The 18,596-nt window shown below is 40.5% G+C and overlaps 1 protein-coding gene across 1 annotated transcript in view; it reads left to right on the top strand.

Moving 5' to 3' along the window:
• The window catches only part of SCUBE1 (signal peptide, CUB domain and EGF like domain containing 1), a 189,225-nt gene that overhangs the window by 158,902 nt on the left and 11,727 nt on the right, over positions 1 to 18,596 (top strand). Inside the window, exons 10-16 of the mRNA XM_058804924.1 lie at positions 6,487 to 6,603; positions 8,583 to 8,705; positions 11,998 to 12,117; positions 13,183 to 13,275; positions 15,273 to 15,389; positions 17,038 to 17,196; positions 18,201 to 18,404. Of these exons, the coding sequence (XP_058660907.1) occupies positions 6,487 to 6,603; positions 8,583 to 8,705; positions 11,998 to 12,117; positions 13,183 to 13,275; positions 15,273 to 15,389; positions 17,038 to 17,196; positions 18,201 to 18,404 (933 nt within the window). The remainder of the gene's footprint in view (positions 1 to 6,486; positions 6,604 to 8,582; positions 8,706 to 11,997; positions 12,118 to 13,182; positions 13,276 to 15,272; positions 15,390 to 17,037; positions 17,197 to 18,200; positions 18,405 to 18,596) is intronic.

The following is an 18,596-nucleotide window of genomic DNA, read 5'->3' as shown; positions in this document are numbered from 1 at the left end:
CTCAGTAATGCAGTGGGAAGTCTAAATGGGTGTGGGTTTTCAATTCCTTTTAAAGGCCTGGGGTTATGGCTATTTTTTTCCCCCCTTGGTGTTAGCCTGCTCCAGAAGCACTCGGTGGGAAGGTAATAGAGTAGAAGATTTGTACATTACTACATCTTTCCCTGCTTCCTTTTCATTGGTTTTATTTTTGTAGGCTTTGAAACTTAAGGAGAAGTTAGCTGTAAGCCATTCCTCTTGGTCAGGGTTGGCCGTGTATTAAAGAGCTACGTGCTCACATGGAGGATGCATTTTACTAAGTGTGAACAGGGCTAAGGCACTGTGGATCAGAAAACCTGAGATGTGGTGCAAACCCCATTACGTGGCTGCTGCAGCAAAACAATGCCTTCCCAGCATTGAATTTAAACCAGCATTTGTTGGGGAACATAGCTTGAATCATGGCTCCCTGTGGTCCAGCAACCACTCAGATTAAGATATGTGGTTTCCCTAATGTCTGTCAAATATTGTTGGAAACCGGGCTGGCTCGGCCGTGAGGTGAACAACATTACATGGGTGGTATCACCTCCCCACAGAAAGTGGAGGTGGGGGCAGGAGAAGACAGAATATAACTTTCAGCCAAAATACATACAAAAAAAGCATTACTGTTTATTTTAAAAACATCAAGTAACACTTCTTTAGAGTTCCTATGTATGTAACACTTCTTTAGAGTTCCTATGTATGTGTGCTTAATGAATGAGAACAAGGAAAGGCTCTGTTTCTCACAGGAGCCGATAACTTGGAAGCTGAGAAAGGTGAATACAAAACTTTCTGACTAAACTTGAGTTTGGCTTGTGAGCATGGCCTGGGGTGCTCCACATCTGGTTTGGGGGTTAAAAATAAACCAGGGCTGTGTGAAATGGACAAAACAGAGCTACATCTTGTGGGTCTTTGCACGAGGAGAATGTGGCCTTGTTAGGAGATAACCTGAGTGCCCTGAGAGTGGCTTTGCTGTGCCCACTGCACTGGGACATGTGGGCCACTGCTCCCAGCTGGGGCTCAACCCCCACCAACACCTGAATCTGAAAGCCACGGGTTCCTTGTGGTGGATATTCTCCATAGCAGCCTGGGCAGCAGTTATGAGATAGAAAAAAATCTTTGCTGCCATAATCAAGGTATTCCTAAACTTACTTGGAGGATTGGGACTGTATGGACTCACAGCTGTAATTGCACTTTAAAGTATTGTTGTAATATCAAAAATTACCATTTTTGACTGATCTACCAGCATTCAGGGTGTCATAAGTCACTTCTACTGATGAAGGATTAGAGATAGATATATCCTTTTATTTTTATTGTACATTCAATTTCTTAGTAAAAAATATTTCTTTTCTGTTTTGCTTATATTTGAAATAGTATATCTAAATTTAATTTATCTATTTTGCAAATATGCAGTTATCTAGTGCATACTTCACGTCTTGCCTCACCAAACACAGACAAATCAAATGTAAGATGGGTTTTTTGCTTACAGTGTCCAGGACCTTTACAGTCAGCACTCTGTTCCCCATGCCTGTTATAGCTTTTGTTGACTGCCTTTGAGCCATTCCTGTCTTGTTCTCTGTAGCACAAATAGTACCACCAAATAACAGTGATCTCTCCTTACTGCTTTAATTTTCAGATCAGGTGAAAAATACTCCAGGCTCAAGACTAAACTCTTTGGCATTTATGATATACGACCTGTGTTTTGGAAGGAGGCTCCCAGTTTCATAATTTGACCTAGCTACGTAGTGTATGTCTCAAGAAAAGCTGTTGAGATGGCCATTAATTTTCTCTAAACAATTTCTTCACTTGTTCTTAATATTAACAAAATTACATTAAGGAAAACAGAGATGGCACAATCCTCATTTTTGAAGTAGATTTTTAATGTGAAATTGGAAAGCTGGGCATTGAATTCTTCAGTTCTCTAACCACAACCCCCAAATCCCACCTCTGTGCAAGTGAGTTTTGCATATGTGCATTCTGTCAGGGAGTCACAGCAGTTCCTGCATCAGTTTGCAGTTCTAAAACACCTCTAAATCCAGCAGGATTTACCAGTCTCATCTGGGTGTGTCTGGTGCTGGGCTGCTTGTTTGTAATGCTAATGGTTTTTTGGAAATGTCCTGCTTTATGCTTTGATTTCCTGATCACTGGTTCCTTCTTATTACTCAGAAATTTATTTTAGAGCGAAGACAATCAGGAGTACAGAGTACTGTGTCTGAAGGTTGGAAACAGTACAGAAAGGAGCCTTTCACTTCAGTGCTGCTGGTGGGAATCCAGCTCAGGTCCAGGCTTAGCAAAAATCACTGCTGTACGATGGCTTCTGGGTGCCCTGCGCTCTATGTCCACAAATGAGTCAGTGTCCACATCACACAAACCACAGAACAATTGGTGCTACTGTAATTGGGAGTCTAGTGGCAGCACTAGTGGAAAGGGCAGGGACTTGAATGAGCATGGAAAATGAGCAGCTTTATTCCCTGCTCCCTCAGGTCACCTTTGAGACACATCTGTTTGAGGAAACTTAGAAGAAATTCAATCTCTGGTAGCTCCCTTTTGGAGATAGAAGAATTTACTTTGCAGTGCTGACAATCTGACACCCACTAAAAATCTTTACATTCAAGAAAAATAAAGATCATTATGGGATCGTTTAACATGGGAAAGCCTGAACTGAAAAAAAAAAAAATAAAAGCTACATATGATTGAAAAATCAACAATAAAATCCAAATGCTGACTTGAAATAATAGGAACCTAGCCAAACTAATATTATTGAGCATGGCCACCACAGCCAAAAATTGCTTCCCTCAAAACCCCAGGGAAATCCTGCTCTTTTATTAAACCATTGAACAATCTCTTCTAGTTGAATCCATTTTAGGGAAAAATTAAGGAGTGTTTCCTCAAACATTCTCTTTGGAGGTGAGAACATGGCTTGCTAGAAGAGATACTGGACTTTATTCAGCCTGAGATGATGCCTTGATGTCTTGGAAACAGGGACTGGAAGGAGAGCTGTCAGCAGCGCTGGACACCATGAAGAGAAGTCTGGCACTGCCAGTGTGCCCATGAATCCCTGGTGGAGTCTGGAAAAGACCTTTGGAGGTCACCTGCTCCAGCCCCTGAACTTAGCACTTCCACTGGGTCTGCTGTGAACAAGGGAGCTCTTTTCTTAGATTTTATATGTATCATTAGTATTCCTAAAAAAAATTGGCAGGAGACTAATTGTGTGCTACCAGCAGAGAATTTGGCCCCCTAGGCCCTGTAAGCTTTGCACAGCTCAGCTGTGAAGACACTTCTTAATCTGCTGAAATGACACAGTCACCTACACTGATTGCAGTGATGAATGTACCATGAAATTCTGGCTAAGTAAAATTTAAAAAATGTGTTTGATGTCAGATAAGTGCGTTAGCAAATCTGAAATGTTCGGAGACAGCTTGGACTGCATGTGAATTTATGCCAAATGCAACCAAAAATAGAATACAAACTTCACCTTTAAGCTGAAGTTTTCCACTGCAGTACTTCAAAATCACAAGATTTTGACTTTTTATCTCCGAACAGTCTAGAAAATAAATTTTAATAACTTTAAATCATTTTAAGAGTACTTTAGACCCAGGAAGTTAATTTATAAGTGTTTATTTTGGGGTGTGGGAGGGGGAAAATTCAGAGCAACATAATTCCTAAATGTCTATGTGTTTGAGCGTGTACATGGCAGTGGGAGCGTGACTGTAACCTGCCACATCTCTGCTTTTGCATTTTTTGACTTCTCTTAAATAGATGAGGCTACCAGATTTTGTAGAGTTTCTTGTACAAAGGAGACAGGGTTTAGATCCCCATGTTTGTTCTCTGTTCTTGTGGTAAAGCAGGATTTGAAACCCAGGGCTGGGAGGGTCAAATTCCCAGCTCTGTGGTGTCTTGTGAGATACACCTGTGTCATGAGGGTGGTGGGAAATAAGCACATCCTTTCAGGCTAAATATGGAGAGGTATTGTGAAGCACCACAGATGTGTGAGGGTCAGCTTCAAAGTTCATGGGACCCTGGGGATAGCATCATCCAGAGCACAGATTTCAGAGTTTAAAAAAAAAAAAAATAGGGGAGGATTTCAGCATCCTGTATCACACCACCAGTTTCTTGTAATGAAGAGTGTGTGGTGCATATTTTTGCCTTTTCTATGACAGGTGCTGAATTCCTCAGGGGGCTGGTGATTGTGCAGAAAGCTGCCTCCCTCCCTGCCTGCCTCAGCCGGGAGCTGCGGGGCTGAGGCTCGGCCAGGGGAGCCCTTGTTCCAGCAGGATGCTGAACTCAGCAGCCCGAGTGTCTGAGAGCAGCAGCAGGAGGGGGCTGAGGGGTTTCAAGGGTGAAAAAGCTATGGAGCAGAAATGCATTTGGCCATCCTGAGTGCCTGGTACTTGGCAAGCAGTGGTCACGTCGTCAGGCAGACTGTCCTTCCACGGGCAAAGAGGGAAATGCACCCTCCTTAATGGAAGAAAAACAAGCCCTGTATGCAGCAACACACAGTTCTGCATGGGAAAGCAGTGCATAAACACTATGGACTAAACTAGTGCAGGATGAGATCACTGTTCAGAAATATGAAATTGGTTCTGAAAAAGAGACTCCCAAGGTAAGTCAGAGGCCAGAAAATGAACTGCTTTTGTAAATCTCCCTCAATTCCATGTAGTGAACAAGGTTACACATGAATGAAACCATGATGTATGATTTGGCATCTTAAACATTAAAAATCCTTTAAACTATAGCTGCAGTGTTCATTCCCAAATGATTTTACTTTGTGTATTTATTTAGAGAAAGCTGAAACAGTTTGCCATTTACGTGAATTCAAAAGCTGCACATTTCCAAGACTATAAAAGAAACCTTAAAAAGAAATTACTTTCAGAACTCAAATGATGATATTTAAAAATGGATTTAAAATGCATTTAAAATTAAATAGATGTAAGAAAGAGAAAATCTCAGTTGTCATCTTTTTGTAACTTTATCAGAGAAAGTGATTGTGATGCACACATAAAACTGGACAGCACAGATTTCTGTTCATCATGTTTATTTCATTTTATGTTATGCATTTGCCTGAACAGTTGCTTCCTACATTGTGAATTATCTTTTGTGTGAATGTTTTGAAACATTTAAAGTTGGAGGTCATATAAAATATAGCTGTATGTGTCATTCTAAATTTGTGCGTGAACTCTCACGCAGATTTGGGTTTGTGTACTCATACAGGAAATCTTAATTTTATAGTTCTGGAAGGTAAGTATTTTTATTTATAATAACAGAATGAGACTTAGAATGCTTCATGAAATATGAAAACTTTGTAAATAATACTTGAATATAGGAATTGGGTTAGAATCCCCCGAAGTATGGTGAGTTTTCAAGTGTTTTCAAACTCCAACAGCTTTCCAAGCATGCACAATATGAAAGTCTAAGTTACATTTGTAATGGTGTTGTTCAGATTTTGTTCTTAAAAACTAGCTCTAGAAAGTGTGGAAATTTTCTTAGGAATGCTATTCCATTCATTTATAACTCAGGAACATTGGAGGAATGAGATTTGTTGAAATGACCACTCTCAAATAATGTCATTGTATTCAATTTTCTGACCTGTAAGCAGAAAAATTAATTACAGAAGAGGATTTATTAAAAAAAAAAAAAAAAAAAAAAAAAACCAATAAAATTAACTCCAAAGTGTTATTTTACAGAAATTGCTGTTTAAGGTGCCTTTAATTTTTCCAGCAAATCCATTCTGTCAGGGCTGCTCTCATATCAACCTCCACAGCACCTGCTCAGCAAAGCCTTTGTGCTGTCCTGGAAGCAATGTGCTCTCGGTTGCTTTTTCATAGCCTGCTGGATGGAAGAGGCTGTGTAAGCCAGGGTTTCACATTACTGAGCAGTGATAATTACAGCTGCCTGGCTTTTTTTAAGGGGAAGAGGTCATATTTTCTTGAGTTGGGTAGAATGTTGGGCTAATATTTTCAGTGCTAGGTGCAGCCTGTTCATTCCTTATGAGGGTTTCTTCTCCAGCAGTATTTTGCTTACCCTCTGCAAGTCTGTACAGTCTTGCAAGGCAGAGCAGAAGTCTGGGAGCAACTCCCTGTCCTGCTGGGCAGGATGTCAGCATATTGGTCAGTGAAAGACCAATTCAACCTAAACCTTTTTTCCATTGTGCCGCTAACTTCCCCAAAAGCTCCATACTTGCCCAGCCCTGCTGGGTCAGTATGATCAGAAGTTAAAGGTTGCCATCTAATGGGGAATGTACATAATACAACCTTCATTGGGTTTTACCAAATTATCTCTTCTTGTTCTTCTCCATGTACCTGTATTTTCTTTACAAGGCACTAGAGGAATGAGAATGATATTTTATTCAGATTTTACATGGGATGGTAAAGGATATTCTATCAGTAACAAGGCATTGCAACCTAGTGAGAAAATCCAGTCATTCAGTGTAACCTGATTAAATCTGATTTCTTCATGCTTTTTCTATTCATTCAGATATAGATGAGTGCTCCTTTGAACGGACCTGTGACCACACCTGTATCAACTACCCTGGAAGCTTTGAGTGTCTCTGCCACAAAGGTTACACCTTGTATGGACTGACACACTGTGGAGGTTTGGAAACTGAGTTTTGCTTACGTGTGTTTGTTTGCTTTGGGAACTGTTTACAGAGACACTCATTCTTTTAGATTAAGGTTTTATAACTCAAGATGACAAAGACATAACGTTAAAATACACTTAAAATGTCATGAGCTGGCTGTGAGTAAAATTTCAGTATCTCAAATATGCTGAAGCATTCCCAAGAGAAAAGCACCAATGAAAACCAATGTCCCACCATTTTTTGATCAGAACTTCCACAGGACTGAGGTTACTCACTACTGCAGGGAGGCATCGTATGATTGGCAACAATGAGAATAGGGGAAAGAAGTCAGTTTTGCAAAGTTTGCATATTTTGGCTCTGATGGCATTTGTCCTTAGCAGTCTGTGGCATAAACTGCCTCTGAAATGCATAACAGAAGGCTGTGGTGGATCTTCCATCTTCTGGGGACCTGCTTTCAACCTTTTTGGCATGACTGGAAAGAATTGGTGCTGTAATGTTTCATTATGTAGGAGAGAGATATTTTTGAAGTGCAGCATTACCACAGTGACCAAATTAGAGGTTCAGCTAATGTAGCAGAAACAAAGGCTGGCCCCTCGCTTCTGAGGGCTGCGTTCAGCTGATTTTGTAATGTCAACATGAGACACTGCTAATGGTATCTCTGCATGGCTTCTTTCTTGGGGGAAGGATGTTGGAGGTGTATGCTGGTCTCTCTTTTGTGGAGAAGTATCACATGAATTCCTGATAAGAGTAGGGGCAGACAGGAAGAGAAATAAGAGTCCGTCTAAGGAAGCAGTTTGGGAACAGGCCCCACTTGAAAGCAGTTGTGAAAGCAAATTCAGAGTCTGAAAGTTTTTGGGACCTGTGTTATATGAGGTGTAGAGAGACTGATCTTCAGTTTCACTGTTAATTCCTTAATTACTTAATGCACTAATTTAGGGAGAGCCTCAAAGTTTTGGGTTCTGCCTCAGTCTTTAAATAACCTTCAGCCTCAGTTCAGTTTCCGTCTTTTCAGTAAGACTGAAGAAGGACCAAAACTCTCACTGGAAATACTCAGTGCTTAACTCTGAGCAAAAAAATAACTGGATCCAAACTTCCTGCTTCTTTCCATTATGAGCAGATGCAAAATCACAACTCTGAATCCAAACTTGTCCAGGCCCCAGGTTTTACCACTTAGGCCTGTCATTAGTTTTAGTCCTTGCATGCTTAATTTTGAGGTCTGCCAGTGAGCCAGAGCATCAGGAATTCTGTGTGTCTCCTGTTGATTTGGTGTCATTTCAGCTCATTAAATAAATAAATGTTCTTTCTGGTGGTGGAAAGAGAGGAGATGAGAGATTGACCTTGTTGGCACGAGTATATGAATCCTGAATGCATGGACTAAAAAAGATACACTTAATACTGGCTAAATACTTTTCTAATGTATCAAAAGTCAAAATATTTTCTGTGGAATATCAGGGATAACACACATAACTTCTTCACCGTCTTGCAAACTTTACCTTTTATTTTTATTCGAGGAGTGGAAGTCTAAACTACCTTTAACTGCTTAGTTTCTTTCAAAAGCATCATTTCCTTCTTCACCTGAACTTCTAAAAGAAACTCTGGGAATCACTGTGGAGAATTTATCTCCTTGTTTTGCTGAGGTGATGTAATCTCACAGAGGTTTATGCCATTTTTCTGTATTTTCCATTATTGTCCAGATGCTGCAGACACTTTTGAGCATGTTTTGTACCCAAGAATTTCAGTGTAACTGGTCCTGGCAAGTAAACTGTATCAAATGCATAAATCCTTGGGAGAGTAGGAGCTGTACAGTTTAAGGACAAATACAAGCAATATGCACTACAGTTGTTTGGCACTGTCTGTCTTTATACATGTTTATATGGGCTCCAATGTAAAAGATGCAGTAGAAATAGGTTTCCTTATGCAACTCGTGTCCTAATGTACAGTATATGTGTATACACATGGTTAAGACTCTTCACAACTTTAAATATGTTTTCAGATATTGATGAATGCAGCATCAGCAATGGTAGCTGTGACTTTGGGTGCCTTAATACCCTGGGGAGCTATGAGTGTGTCTGCCCACCTGGAAAGAAACTGCACTGGAATAAAAAGGACTGTGTTGGTAAGTGTGGAAGTGTGACTCAGAGGTGACTGTGGTGAATGTGTTCTCCAGGAGGGTGCAAAAGCCCATGGTTTTGTTTTAGAGAGGCTGCATTTTCACAATATAGATCCCCAAATTCATTTTATAAACTCAGATACACCTGATCCTGTGGAGCTCCATGAGCTAGGATACAATTCCAGGTCGATTAGCGAATGAGCAATATGTTAGATTTTATTTATGTGGAATAGTTTTTTTAAGTTTATGAATCCATTCACAGAAATCTAAGTTGTTTATTATTATTATTGTTGTTGTTGTTGTTGTTATTGTAGGTATTTTATACTTTTGTCCTTAATTTGCCCTCTTCCCATCTCTGTAATGTCAGCTATAACTCTATTTACCTCTGACACTAATTTAGTATATTCAAAATATTTAACTGTCTACAAGTAGGACATGGTAGGATATAATACCTACATTCACAGAACCACACCCCAATTTTTCGAGTTATCTCTGAAAAAGTCCTGCTTCATATAAAGTACTGACACTAGCTATGTCAAAAGTATTAATCAAAATGAACACATTTCCTGAGACCAGAAAAATTTGGTACTTGCTGCTAGTGCCACTTTGTGGCAGACCTGAATTTCTGTATCCTTTTAAGAGATAGCTTGTTTTTCTAGAGTCTTATGTGAAGCACAGCAAATCTTGATCATGGCTACAGCCAAAGTCTTTTCTGTGAGATTTTAATTCTGTTTTTTTTTTTTTTTATTTTTAATGAGAATGGCATACCTGGAGTTTTTGATGGCCACATTTTTGAGACACAAATAACTTCTCATAGGCACATGATGAGATGGGATGATACCTAACACCTAATTGGGAGCAAGGCAGAAAAAGAAAAAGGGGGATCTCCCTTCAGGGAATCTCTGCCCATACTGAGAGAAAGCACTGCTTAATCTGGAGCAGAGAGTACTGCACTGGCCTTGTGTGATCATGCAATTGTGGCATTTTTTCACATGGGTACAGCAGTATAAAATTCAGCCTCAAGCTGAATTCCAGCCTTTGCCTCTATGTTCTTCCAAAGCACAATTAAGTGCTTCACTTTCCTGCCTACCTGGCTATTACCTTCCCTGCTATGTACAGAACTAAGCATTGTGACAACAAGAAATAGCTCACTGTGGTTTTTAGTTATCCACTAGGTCTCCCTTGCCATATACCAGTTATTCCTCTGGAAAGGATTTTGTAAGTTAGTAGCTGGGACTAAAATTTTTGGAGGTCTGCTATGAAGTTACACTACTTGTGCTATATTCCCTCTCAGCCTACTAAGAATGTTGCTATATTGAAAATATTGTCCTGCTTGTAAATTTCTCCTCATTATTTATAATGCTCAGCTGGAAGATGGAAATAGAACACCCTTGTCTATTGATACACACTCTAGTAGTTGGTGACTTCAGTGAGGCTTAAAATGAGCATCATCTCCCTGCTGATCACCTGCCTTTATTACCAACATTTTTGAGAGGAAACTATATTCTAAATTGTTACAAAAGCATGATAGAAAGTGGAAGAATTATATTTAGTGATCCTGAAACCATGTGATTTGGAGACATTTGCAGTAACAAAACCCTCTTTTGCTCAGCAGTGGCACTTCGTGTTTTGTTGCCTCTTCAGTCCAAGGAAATAGTTTCCTTAAAGATATCACCAGAGCAACATAGAAGACTTAGGAGGGAGATAAGTGAAGGATGATTATTCCCATATCTGAGATGTGAACATCAGTCATGTTTATGGGAGTTGTATATATTTATATTTAATGACCAGTGAGGCCAGGAATACAAACCAGCTGGAGGCTGCTGGGACTCTTCCTCTGCACTCAAGCCAAGTCAGGCAACACTCATTCCAGCTACTGCTTTGGAACTGCTTGTTTCATGATGACTTTCCTGGGCTTTTGCCAAGCCCTGGTAGACCCAAACCAGTCTAGCTGCTAAAGCTCTGGTGTCAGAAGCAACCCCTGCCTCAGTGTGGTCTGCTGGCAAGCTGACAGATAGGAAAAAAGACATTTACAGTACTACAGTCAGCAGTGAGAAAAACAAATGTCAGCCAAACCTGTCTTGTAAGGTGAGCAGGTTTGGAAGAAGTAGCAAGAAACAGAGAAAAATCATGTACCTGAAACAGCATTTCTATGGGGCTGAAGCAAGAACTGCCCCACAGCCACTGGCTGAGATTTAAGTAGCTGCTTGAAGAGGTGCCCAGCTGCACTTGGTCAGCAGACAGTGCAGAGGGGAACCCTCTGGGGAAAGGAGAGAATCAGTGAGGCTTCCTCCCTGTAGGAAGTAATGGCATGTGCCAGCTGCAGCTAAGAATGAGCCTTGTCATTTGTGAGGGAAAAGATGCATTTAAGAAACACTTAAATCCAAAGGAGAGGCAAATTAAAATAAATGGTTATCGGTGTCATTCCATCTTCTCAGGGTGAAACACAGAGACTGCTCCAACAATTAACAACAACTTCATGTGTCTTCAGCTGAAACACAAGCACTGCCTTACCCAAGTGTGAAGAGTCACTTGTGAGACCTTCAGGGTGCTCTGTCTTTCTCCTGGCATGAAGCCAAAAGGAGGAGCTGGATTTTTCCTTCACATGAGCTGCAGTGTGCCTCATGCTGTAGGCACTGATGAGAAATGGCTCTGTGATCTCTGTGTTTGGCACAGGGTCCCTTCTAGCATTTTTTTTGGGGCATTTCAGCAGTGTCTGAAAGGGCCAGCAGAACTATCCATCTCCATCCTAGCATCTGCTGCCTCACCTCCGCCTGGCTGGGAAGTTTTCTAGCTCCAGAAGCTAGAGCATGGACTTAAAGTTAAAAAGTCAGTGGGAGTTACAGAATTAAAAAATATAATTTTAGTGGTCACCTAAGTAAACAGACCACTGTGCACAGTGTGTAGTTGGTCTGTCAAATCAGAGAGCTGTGCCTCCAAATCAGAGAAAGGACCTCTCAGGTGATTAGTGTTACCTATTGCTTCTGAGATCAAGATGAGCACACAGAATTGTGCTCATAGAGTACAAAGATCCCAACATGGAGGATAGGAGAGAAAGGCTGATGTAGAATTTAGGTCTAAAAATGTGAAGGGAGTCTCATTTTCAAGTACAAGCTCAACATCCCAATCCAAATGCTCTCCCTTATGAGATATATGCTTATGTCAGAAACAGTTGTATCTGTCATTATGGTTTTTGCCACTTCCTGCCTTTTCTCACCATTGTATCCAAGTGTGCACACAAGGTGCTGGGTTGGGCAGTGTCCAATTGTTTTACATTTCTTTATTTTTTTCTCCTCAGAGATGGTGAAATGTCTCCCAAATGCCAAACCAGCTCCCAAGGCTCAGCTAGTATGCAGTAAGACAGGAGGCATAGAGAGCTGCTTCCTGTCTTGCCCATCCAATACTCTTTTTGTTCCAGGTTTGTGCAAATTATTTGTCCTCTTCATCTAGGATGTGACTTGTTGACTTTTCTTTCTTAATGCATTCATGATTCTTGCATTCATTTTTTGTTATGGACAACAGTAAATGAGCAAAATCTCATTAGAAATTAAATCAAGAAGAGCTGATTGTCAACTCCACATGAGAAGTTTGGTCCTTTATTGTTTAATTTGAGACGTCAGTTGAAAGGGTGTGAAAATTCTAACAAAAAGCTTGTATTAAAAAATAACAGGAATTCACTGAAATCAACTGTTCATTTTTGCCTTCCCTTTTGCCACAGCAATTCAATATATAACAATTTTTTTCTGCACCATCCTCATTAACATGGACACATCTCTCAGTCCAGCTGAGTATTATTTATAAAAAATTGGGCATTTCATTCCCCTCCCTCTTTTTTTTTTTTTTTACCATTTGCTACTGGTAGTTTTTACCATTGCTACTGGTAGTTTTCATCTTCACAGTTTTGCAGGGAAGAAGAAGGGGATTGCTACTCCTTTTCATAGATCTGGCACAGGATTATTTTTGGGTGTCTACTTTTCATGTTTAGCCTTGGCATTAAATGCAGTTGAGCTAACATTTTATTCACATTTTATTTCCAGTTTAGGAGATATTAGTGGAACTGTGCATTTCTCTAATTGTAAGCACCAAGACAAAGTTTTATCTCTGTAATATGTAAACACTGTTATGGTTCTAAGCACGCCATTTCTGTTTCTGCCAATAAGTTCTATTGGAGCCTGAAGCTAAAATTATTATGAAAATACATGGTTTATATTTTAAATTACAGGGAAGCAGAAGGACTTTGCCATGGAAAAACACAAAATATTTTTTACTTGTGCACACCTAACCTTGTGCCAAATCACTTATGAAATGTATCGTTCAAGTGCTGGAAGCAACAAACCTTGCCATCAACACTGTGAAGTGTTGAAGCTTTTTGGCAAAGTATTTCAGCCACTTAAAATATCTCGTTGTTTAGCAGCTCTGAGAAGCTGAAGCCCTGAATTTGGTGAGGCTGTTGCCCATGTGCTGACTGTGTTCTGTCCCCCAGACTCGGAGAACAGCTACACGCTGAGCTGCGGCGTCCCCGTGCAGCACGGCAAGGCACAGCCCCGGCGCAACTCCACCCTGCCCAGCTGCTCAGGTGGGTCTGCCCTGCTGCTCCCCTGCCCTGGGCCCCAGAGGGAGGGCATGGACCTCGGGCATTGCAGGACATCAGGCTCATTCCTAGGTAAGGCAAGGGTTAAGGTGTTGCCCAGTAACAGAAGGAAAAGCCTTGCCACAGAGTTGAAGCGGTGTAAGATAAAAAAGTAATTCTTGCAATAAAGTGGGAAGGTAAAAAAGTAATTCCTCAATGAAAGCTTTCAGGTACACAAAATATGGCTCCATGCACACGTGGTACAGGATTTCTGTAATTCTGTAAGGTTAATTAATTAGGATATCCGGCTGGGACATCCAATAGGAAATTAGTTACCCCTGTAACCCACCCGTGGGTGAGCCCCCTTGGGACTTCTTTGCTCTCTTCTCTTGTTATGTCTCTTAAGTTCTGGTAGAAAATAAGATGTCCTTGTCAGGAATTCTCTTCTTAAGAATAAGACTAAACAGAATTCCAAGTATGTATTAGTAGGGTTAGCTTATTGTTCTAAAATCTAAGAGAAAAGGTAGGAAAAATACCAGGAGTTATATAACCATATATTAATGGTCTACAAAGCTACAAATATATTGAAAATTTATCAAAAGCAAAAATCTTGAGGCATCAAAGGTAGCCAATGTTCCCTTCTGCACACACTCCTTTTCTGCAGCCTTTCCTTGAGGGTGGGGTGTGTGGAGCTGCAGCATTCTGTTGGTGGGTCAGGGTGGGAGTGCTGCAGGTTTGAGACATGTTCAGTAAGGACTAATATTTAGAATTATTTGCTTTCCATAGTCTAGCAAGGCAATAGTGAGCATATAAAAATTGGACTTTTTCCCAGGCTAGGGAGTGAGCCAGAGGGACCCAGCAGTAGCACAAGGGTGGGTTCCAGCCCTCCCCTGCAAGGCCCTTCCACAGGAGCACAGCCTCTCCTACTGCAAGGGTAAAAGGTTAACCCTGCATAAAAAGATTGTGAGACTTCTGTGAGAAAACACTGCAATTCATGCCTCTTTTTGTCAAAAATGGCTGGGCTGTTTTTGCAGAGACATTTCAAATGTTTATGAAAGCTGATAGCAAAAAAAAAAAGAAAGAAATACCCACAAAAACTTGAAGCCTGGCAAAATTAGAAACAGCTGAAACTACATCCACCTGTAGGAAGAGTTAGCTCACCTTACACATACCAGCTGCACTTCTCTTCCATTTTCCAGTTCTCCAAGTATTTCTTATATATCTGGGATGTGCTGGGAGGTACAGTGCTGTGGAGTGACGCAGCCTGGCAGCAGATGTGCCTGCTTGTGGCACAGGATCAGGCCACCTCTAAAGTCCTGCCTCAGCAAAGCCCTACCAAGGAAAAAGGGACCCACACTGTGGCATCACCTGGGATCACCCTCCACCTTCTGCAGGGCCAGCAGGCATCCCAAAGCAGCTGGCAGGTGACAGCCAGGCCAGTCTTTTACTCCAGGGACTTTGTGAGGAAATCAGCCAGCAGCTCCATTTTCTACTCATTGCATGACTGCATAACAGCCCTTAAAACAAGACTGTGAAAGCTGCCTTGGGTTTAAAACTGAGGGATAAAGCTTGCAAGCCACAGACTGCAATAGAGGCAGCTCCTTTGGATGGTTTTCAATTGCCAGCAACTCCACTAAATTAACCTTACTGGCACTGGCAGGAGCAGAGCTACAAGTATCATGGGAATTCACAGACAGAGAGCCCAGAAAAAAAAATAAAGGTAGGAATTAATCTTTCTCATAGTAAAAGACAAATTGACCCAAAATCTGAGATGTGCAGAGCAAGCGTGGTACTAGCACATTCATTGACCTGGTTGGGCCCAAGGGTAGGTACTCTCTTGAAAATGGAACTTGTGGAAATGGGCCCCCTTGTACAAGCTGTGTAATTCTTGGGCTGCCTCTTTTCTAAGTCACAAGAAAGCTTTTGAGACTGTTCTTAAAAATAAGATCCAGATCTTGTTTCACTTCTGTTGCAATGGTAGCTTTTTTACTTTACATCAACAGACTCCCTAGCCCCTCCAATCAAGCAGAAAGCTCGTTTTAAAATCAAAGATGCAAAATGCCATTTACGGCCTCGCAGTAAAGAAAAAACCAAAGATTCTGGGAAGCAGGCTGTTTCAGGTAGGTGGTTTCTTCCAGCATGCAAACAGCACTTTAATTTTTTTTTTTTTGTTTGCTTTCTTGTTCATTTGCATGTTTTGTTTTCATGCTGCAGATAGGGAAAAAATCAACCTATTTGGTCTGAATTTAAGTTAAGGCCAAGGTTCCCACTGTGGCTGAACAGTGACTTAGGTTTGGATCTTGGGTGCTGAAAATCTCACCAGTTGCTTTGAAAAATCTTTGTTCAAAAGTACATGAGTTGGGAATGAAGCTGATCCTTTTTCTGGCCTTGTAATGGCACAAATACCCTGAGACAAAAAGCTGTGACTAATGCAAAGTTATGTGAAACCATGTCAGTTTGGTTTGGTTTGGTTTGGTTTTCCCAAATGAGGTTTTTAAAAGAAAAGAAAAGCTATTACTTGTTTGGTTTATGCTGGATTAGTAACCTATTGTAGCACCAAAGACAACCCCTAAGAAGGAAGGTTATTATGAAAATCTGATGTTTCACAGCCTTAGATCTTTTGTTATGAAAGAGTGAGTAGTTACGATGTTAGAAAAAATATTTATAAGATTTAGGTGTCATTAACAAAAATGTGGTATTAAAAAAGTCAAATTGCTACTTAACTTAGCAGCTTACTCCAAACATCTACTGGCCATGCATTCTTTGTTATGAATTTGTCTTACCACCACTTCCACTAGCAAGTGAGAAATCTTACTTGAGCCCTGAACAGAGAAGAGTAAAAATACCTATTTTTTTAAAAAGTGAATAGTTTAAAGATTTTATTTTTAAAATTTAGATCCATATTTAATCTTTACCCTGCAATCTACACTTTTGTATCTCTCATTTTAGAACTATTGACTTGAGTCTTAGTCATCAAGATGCTTACCTTGTGAATAAGATGTGATCATCAGACTCATTTTTAAAGTCATAGAAGTAAAATTTTTTGGTCCATACAATCACTATGGGAATGTGTTTCTTGGATGGATCTCCTTGTCCTTTGCTTGCTTTGCTTTGTGTTTGTTATGTCATCTGAACCTCTGAGTCTAACAATAAGATTACATAGTTTACCACACCCTTGGAATGAAATCCTTCTAGTGTCTTGATTGCTACTAACTTCTCTGTCTCCCCCTGACCTGGAAGGTTCATCACTTGTGGCAAACTACAATTCTTGCTCAGATAAAACCTTCCAATACATGTTCATAACCTCACAATCAAAGCCTTTCAAAGCCTTTGCTATCTGATGACTGTCACTTCTGAAAGAGATGGAATGCCCACTGATAGAGTACCAGGCCTGACATTCTCATAGATTTATGAAATTGACTCCCTTGCTTTGTTCAGCCATCAAATATAGTTTATAGTATTTGCTGATTTAAAATAATTTCTGTAAAGAGCTTTCTAATCATTATGCAGAAAAGGACTGGGCAGTTTTAGGCATTGGAGGCATCACTGTGCAGCTGATCATCACCAGGCTGTGCTTTTGCCTTCTGCATTCATAGCAAAATGAGCAATCCCAGCACTGCCCAGAGAAGGAGGTGTCTCACAAGACACAGGAAATGTTATGCAGCCTGTCGCTGCCTTCATGATAACCCAGTGAGATATCACTTGTTAGCCTGTCACGTGCTACTTTGCTGCTTGATTTCTTCCCTGTGTTTCTTCTCTCGTGCAAAGGAGGTCAGTTCCCATGCACAGACAACTGCCAGGTGACCTTTGTGAACCTCAAGTGCGATTCCTCCAAGAAAAAACGCCGAGGCCGCAAGTCGCCATCAAAAGAAGTGTCCCATATCACTGCAGAGTTTGAAGTGGAGATGAAGTCTGAAGAAGTCTCAGGTTTGTGAAGGATTCGTCTGTGGAGAGAAATCAGAATTTAGTTCCTCAGGGTGTTATTAAAATGTCTTTGATGTTATTTCATCAAGCTGCCATGAACACCTTTTAGCACAACACCTTGTTCAACAACCTCTCCAAACTCAAAGTTTCAGAGCTTTAATTGAAAAGAGCCAGGGATGAAATTAAGCCAAAGGAACAAAAACTGAACCTGCATCAAAATTCCTTCAAGGCCTTGAGTTAAGACATGTGCTTTAATCCAGTGTGATTTCTTTAAACAGCAGAAGTGCTAATCGATGTACAGAGAACATAAAGATTAGGTAGAAGTTCTGCAAAAATGATGATAAAAATATCCTCCAAAATATAAGTTACTGAGTATTTACTCTGTGAAGCAGAGAGTTTTATCACATAGTTGAAAAATTCATTTTTCTTACCGAACTTTGGAATAAAAGTAATTTCTTCAAGTTATAAATGAGATGGAATATTATGTTCTAAATTCCAGCCAAAGAAAATGTGGACTGAATCCTATAAGGATGTCAGTCCTCAAAGGCAGATTTCTTTACCTTGAGGGGCACCTCATTAGCCAAGTGATTCAAACAGCAGTTGTGCCTGAAAACACCTTTCTTTTTGTCACTAACACAAAGGTGTTTTGGTCAGAGAAGTGGCAGGAGTTCCTAATCAACTGAGGAAAGCATGGGCAGAGAAAATTCAGGAGCATTAATGGTGGCAGACTGAACACACCTGAAGGAGAGCACATTAGGATTGATGCTTTCTGCAGCACTCAGTGTGCACTTGCAGTCCTTGGAACTGCTCCATGGACCTCAGAATACTGTCCTGTCCCTTTGAAAGGCCTGATGTTGAATACAGGGAGCTGCTGCTTCAATTTATATGGACCAGACAGTGAAACAAACAGAGATGTCATAGTGCAATGCAGGCTAAACTTTTTGTTAAGCACCTCTTTAAAACATGAATCTCAATTGCTTCTAGTTTTGTTATCATTTCCCATCTAGACACCTGTAACATTGACTGTGTTCGGAAAAGGATGGAGCAGAAGCTGCAAACTGCAATCAAAACATTGAGGAAATCTATTAATAAACAGCAATTTTACATTCAGTTTTCTGGGACAGAATATGAAGTGGCTCAGAAGCCAGCTAAAGCTACTGAAGGGCATGAAGCGTGCAGTACAGGGCAAGTACTGCAGGATGGAAAGTGTGGTAAGTCCAAAGAGCTTGAATATTGAGTAATATCCCCCCAAATCAAGTAGTCTGAAATTACCTTTTCCATGGTGAACTCAGGAGGAAATCTCTGAGATTATGATTTAGAATTTAATGATCAGTGTTACTCCGCATATATGCATGGACTATGGATGGTTCATAAGACTCTGAAGGGAATTCATTAAATGGTTG

The sequence above is a fragment of the Ammospiza caudacuta genome, chromosome 5 (genome assembly GCF_027887145.1).
Source record: "Ammospiza caudacuta isolate bAmmCau1 chromosome 5, bAmmCau1.pri, whole genome shotgun sequence".
Taxonomy (NCBI): Eukaryota; Metazoa; Chordata; class Aves; order Passeriformes; family Passerellidae; genus Ammospiza; species Ammospiza caudacuta.
The sequence above is the reverse complement of the archived record's forward strand: the minus strand, read 5'-3'. Positions and strand labels throughout refer to the sequence as shown.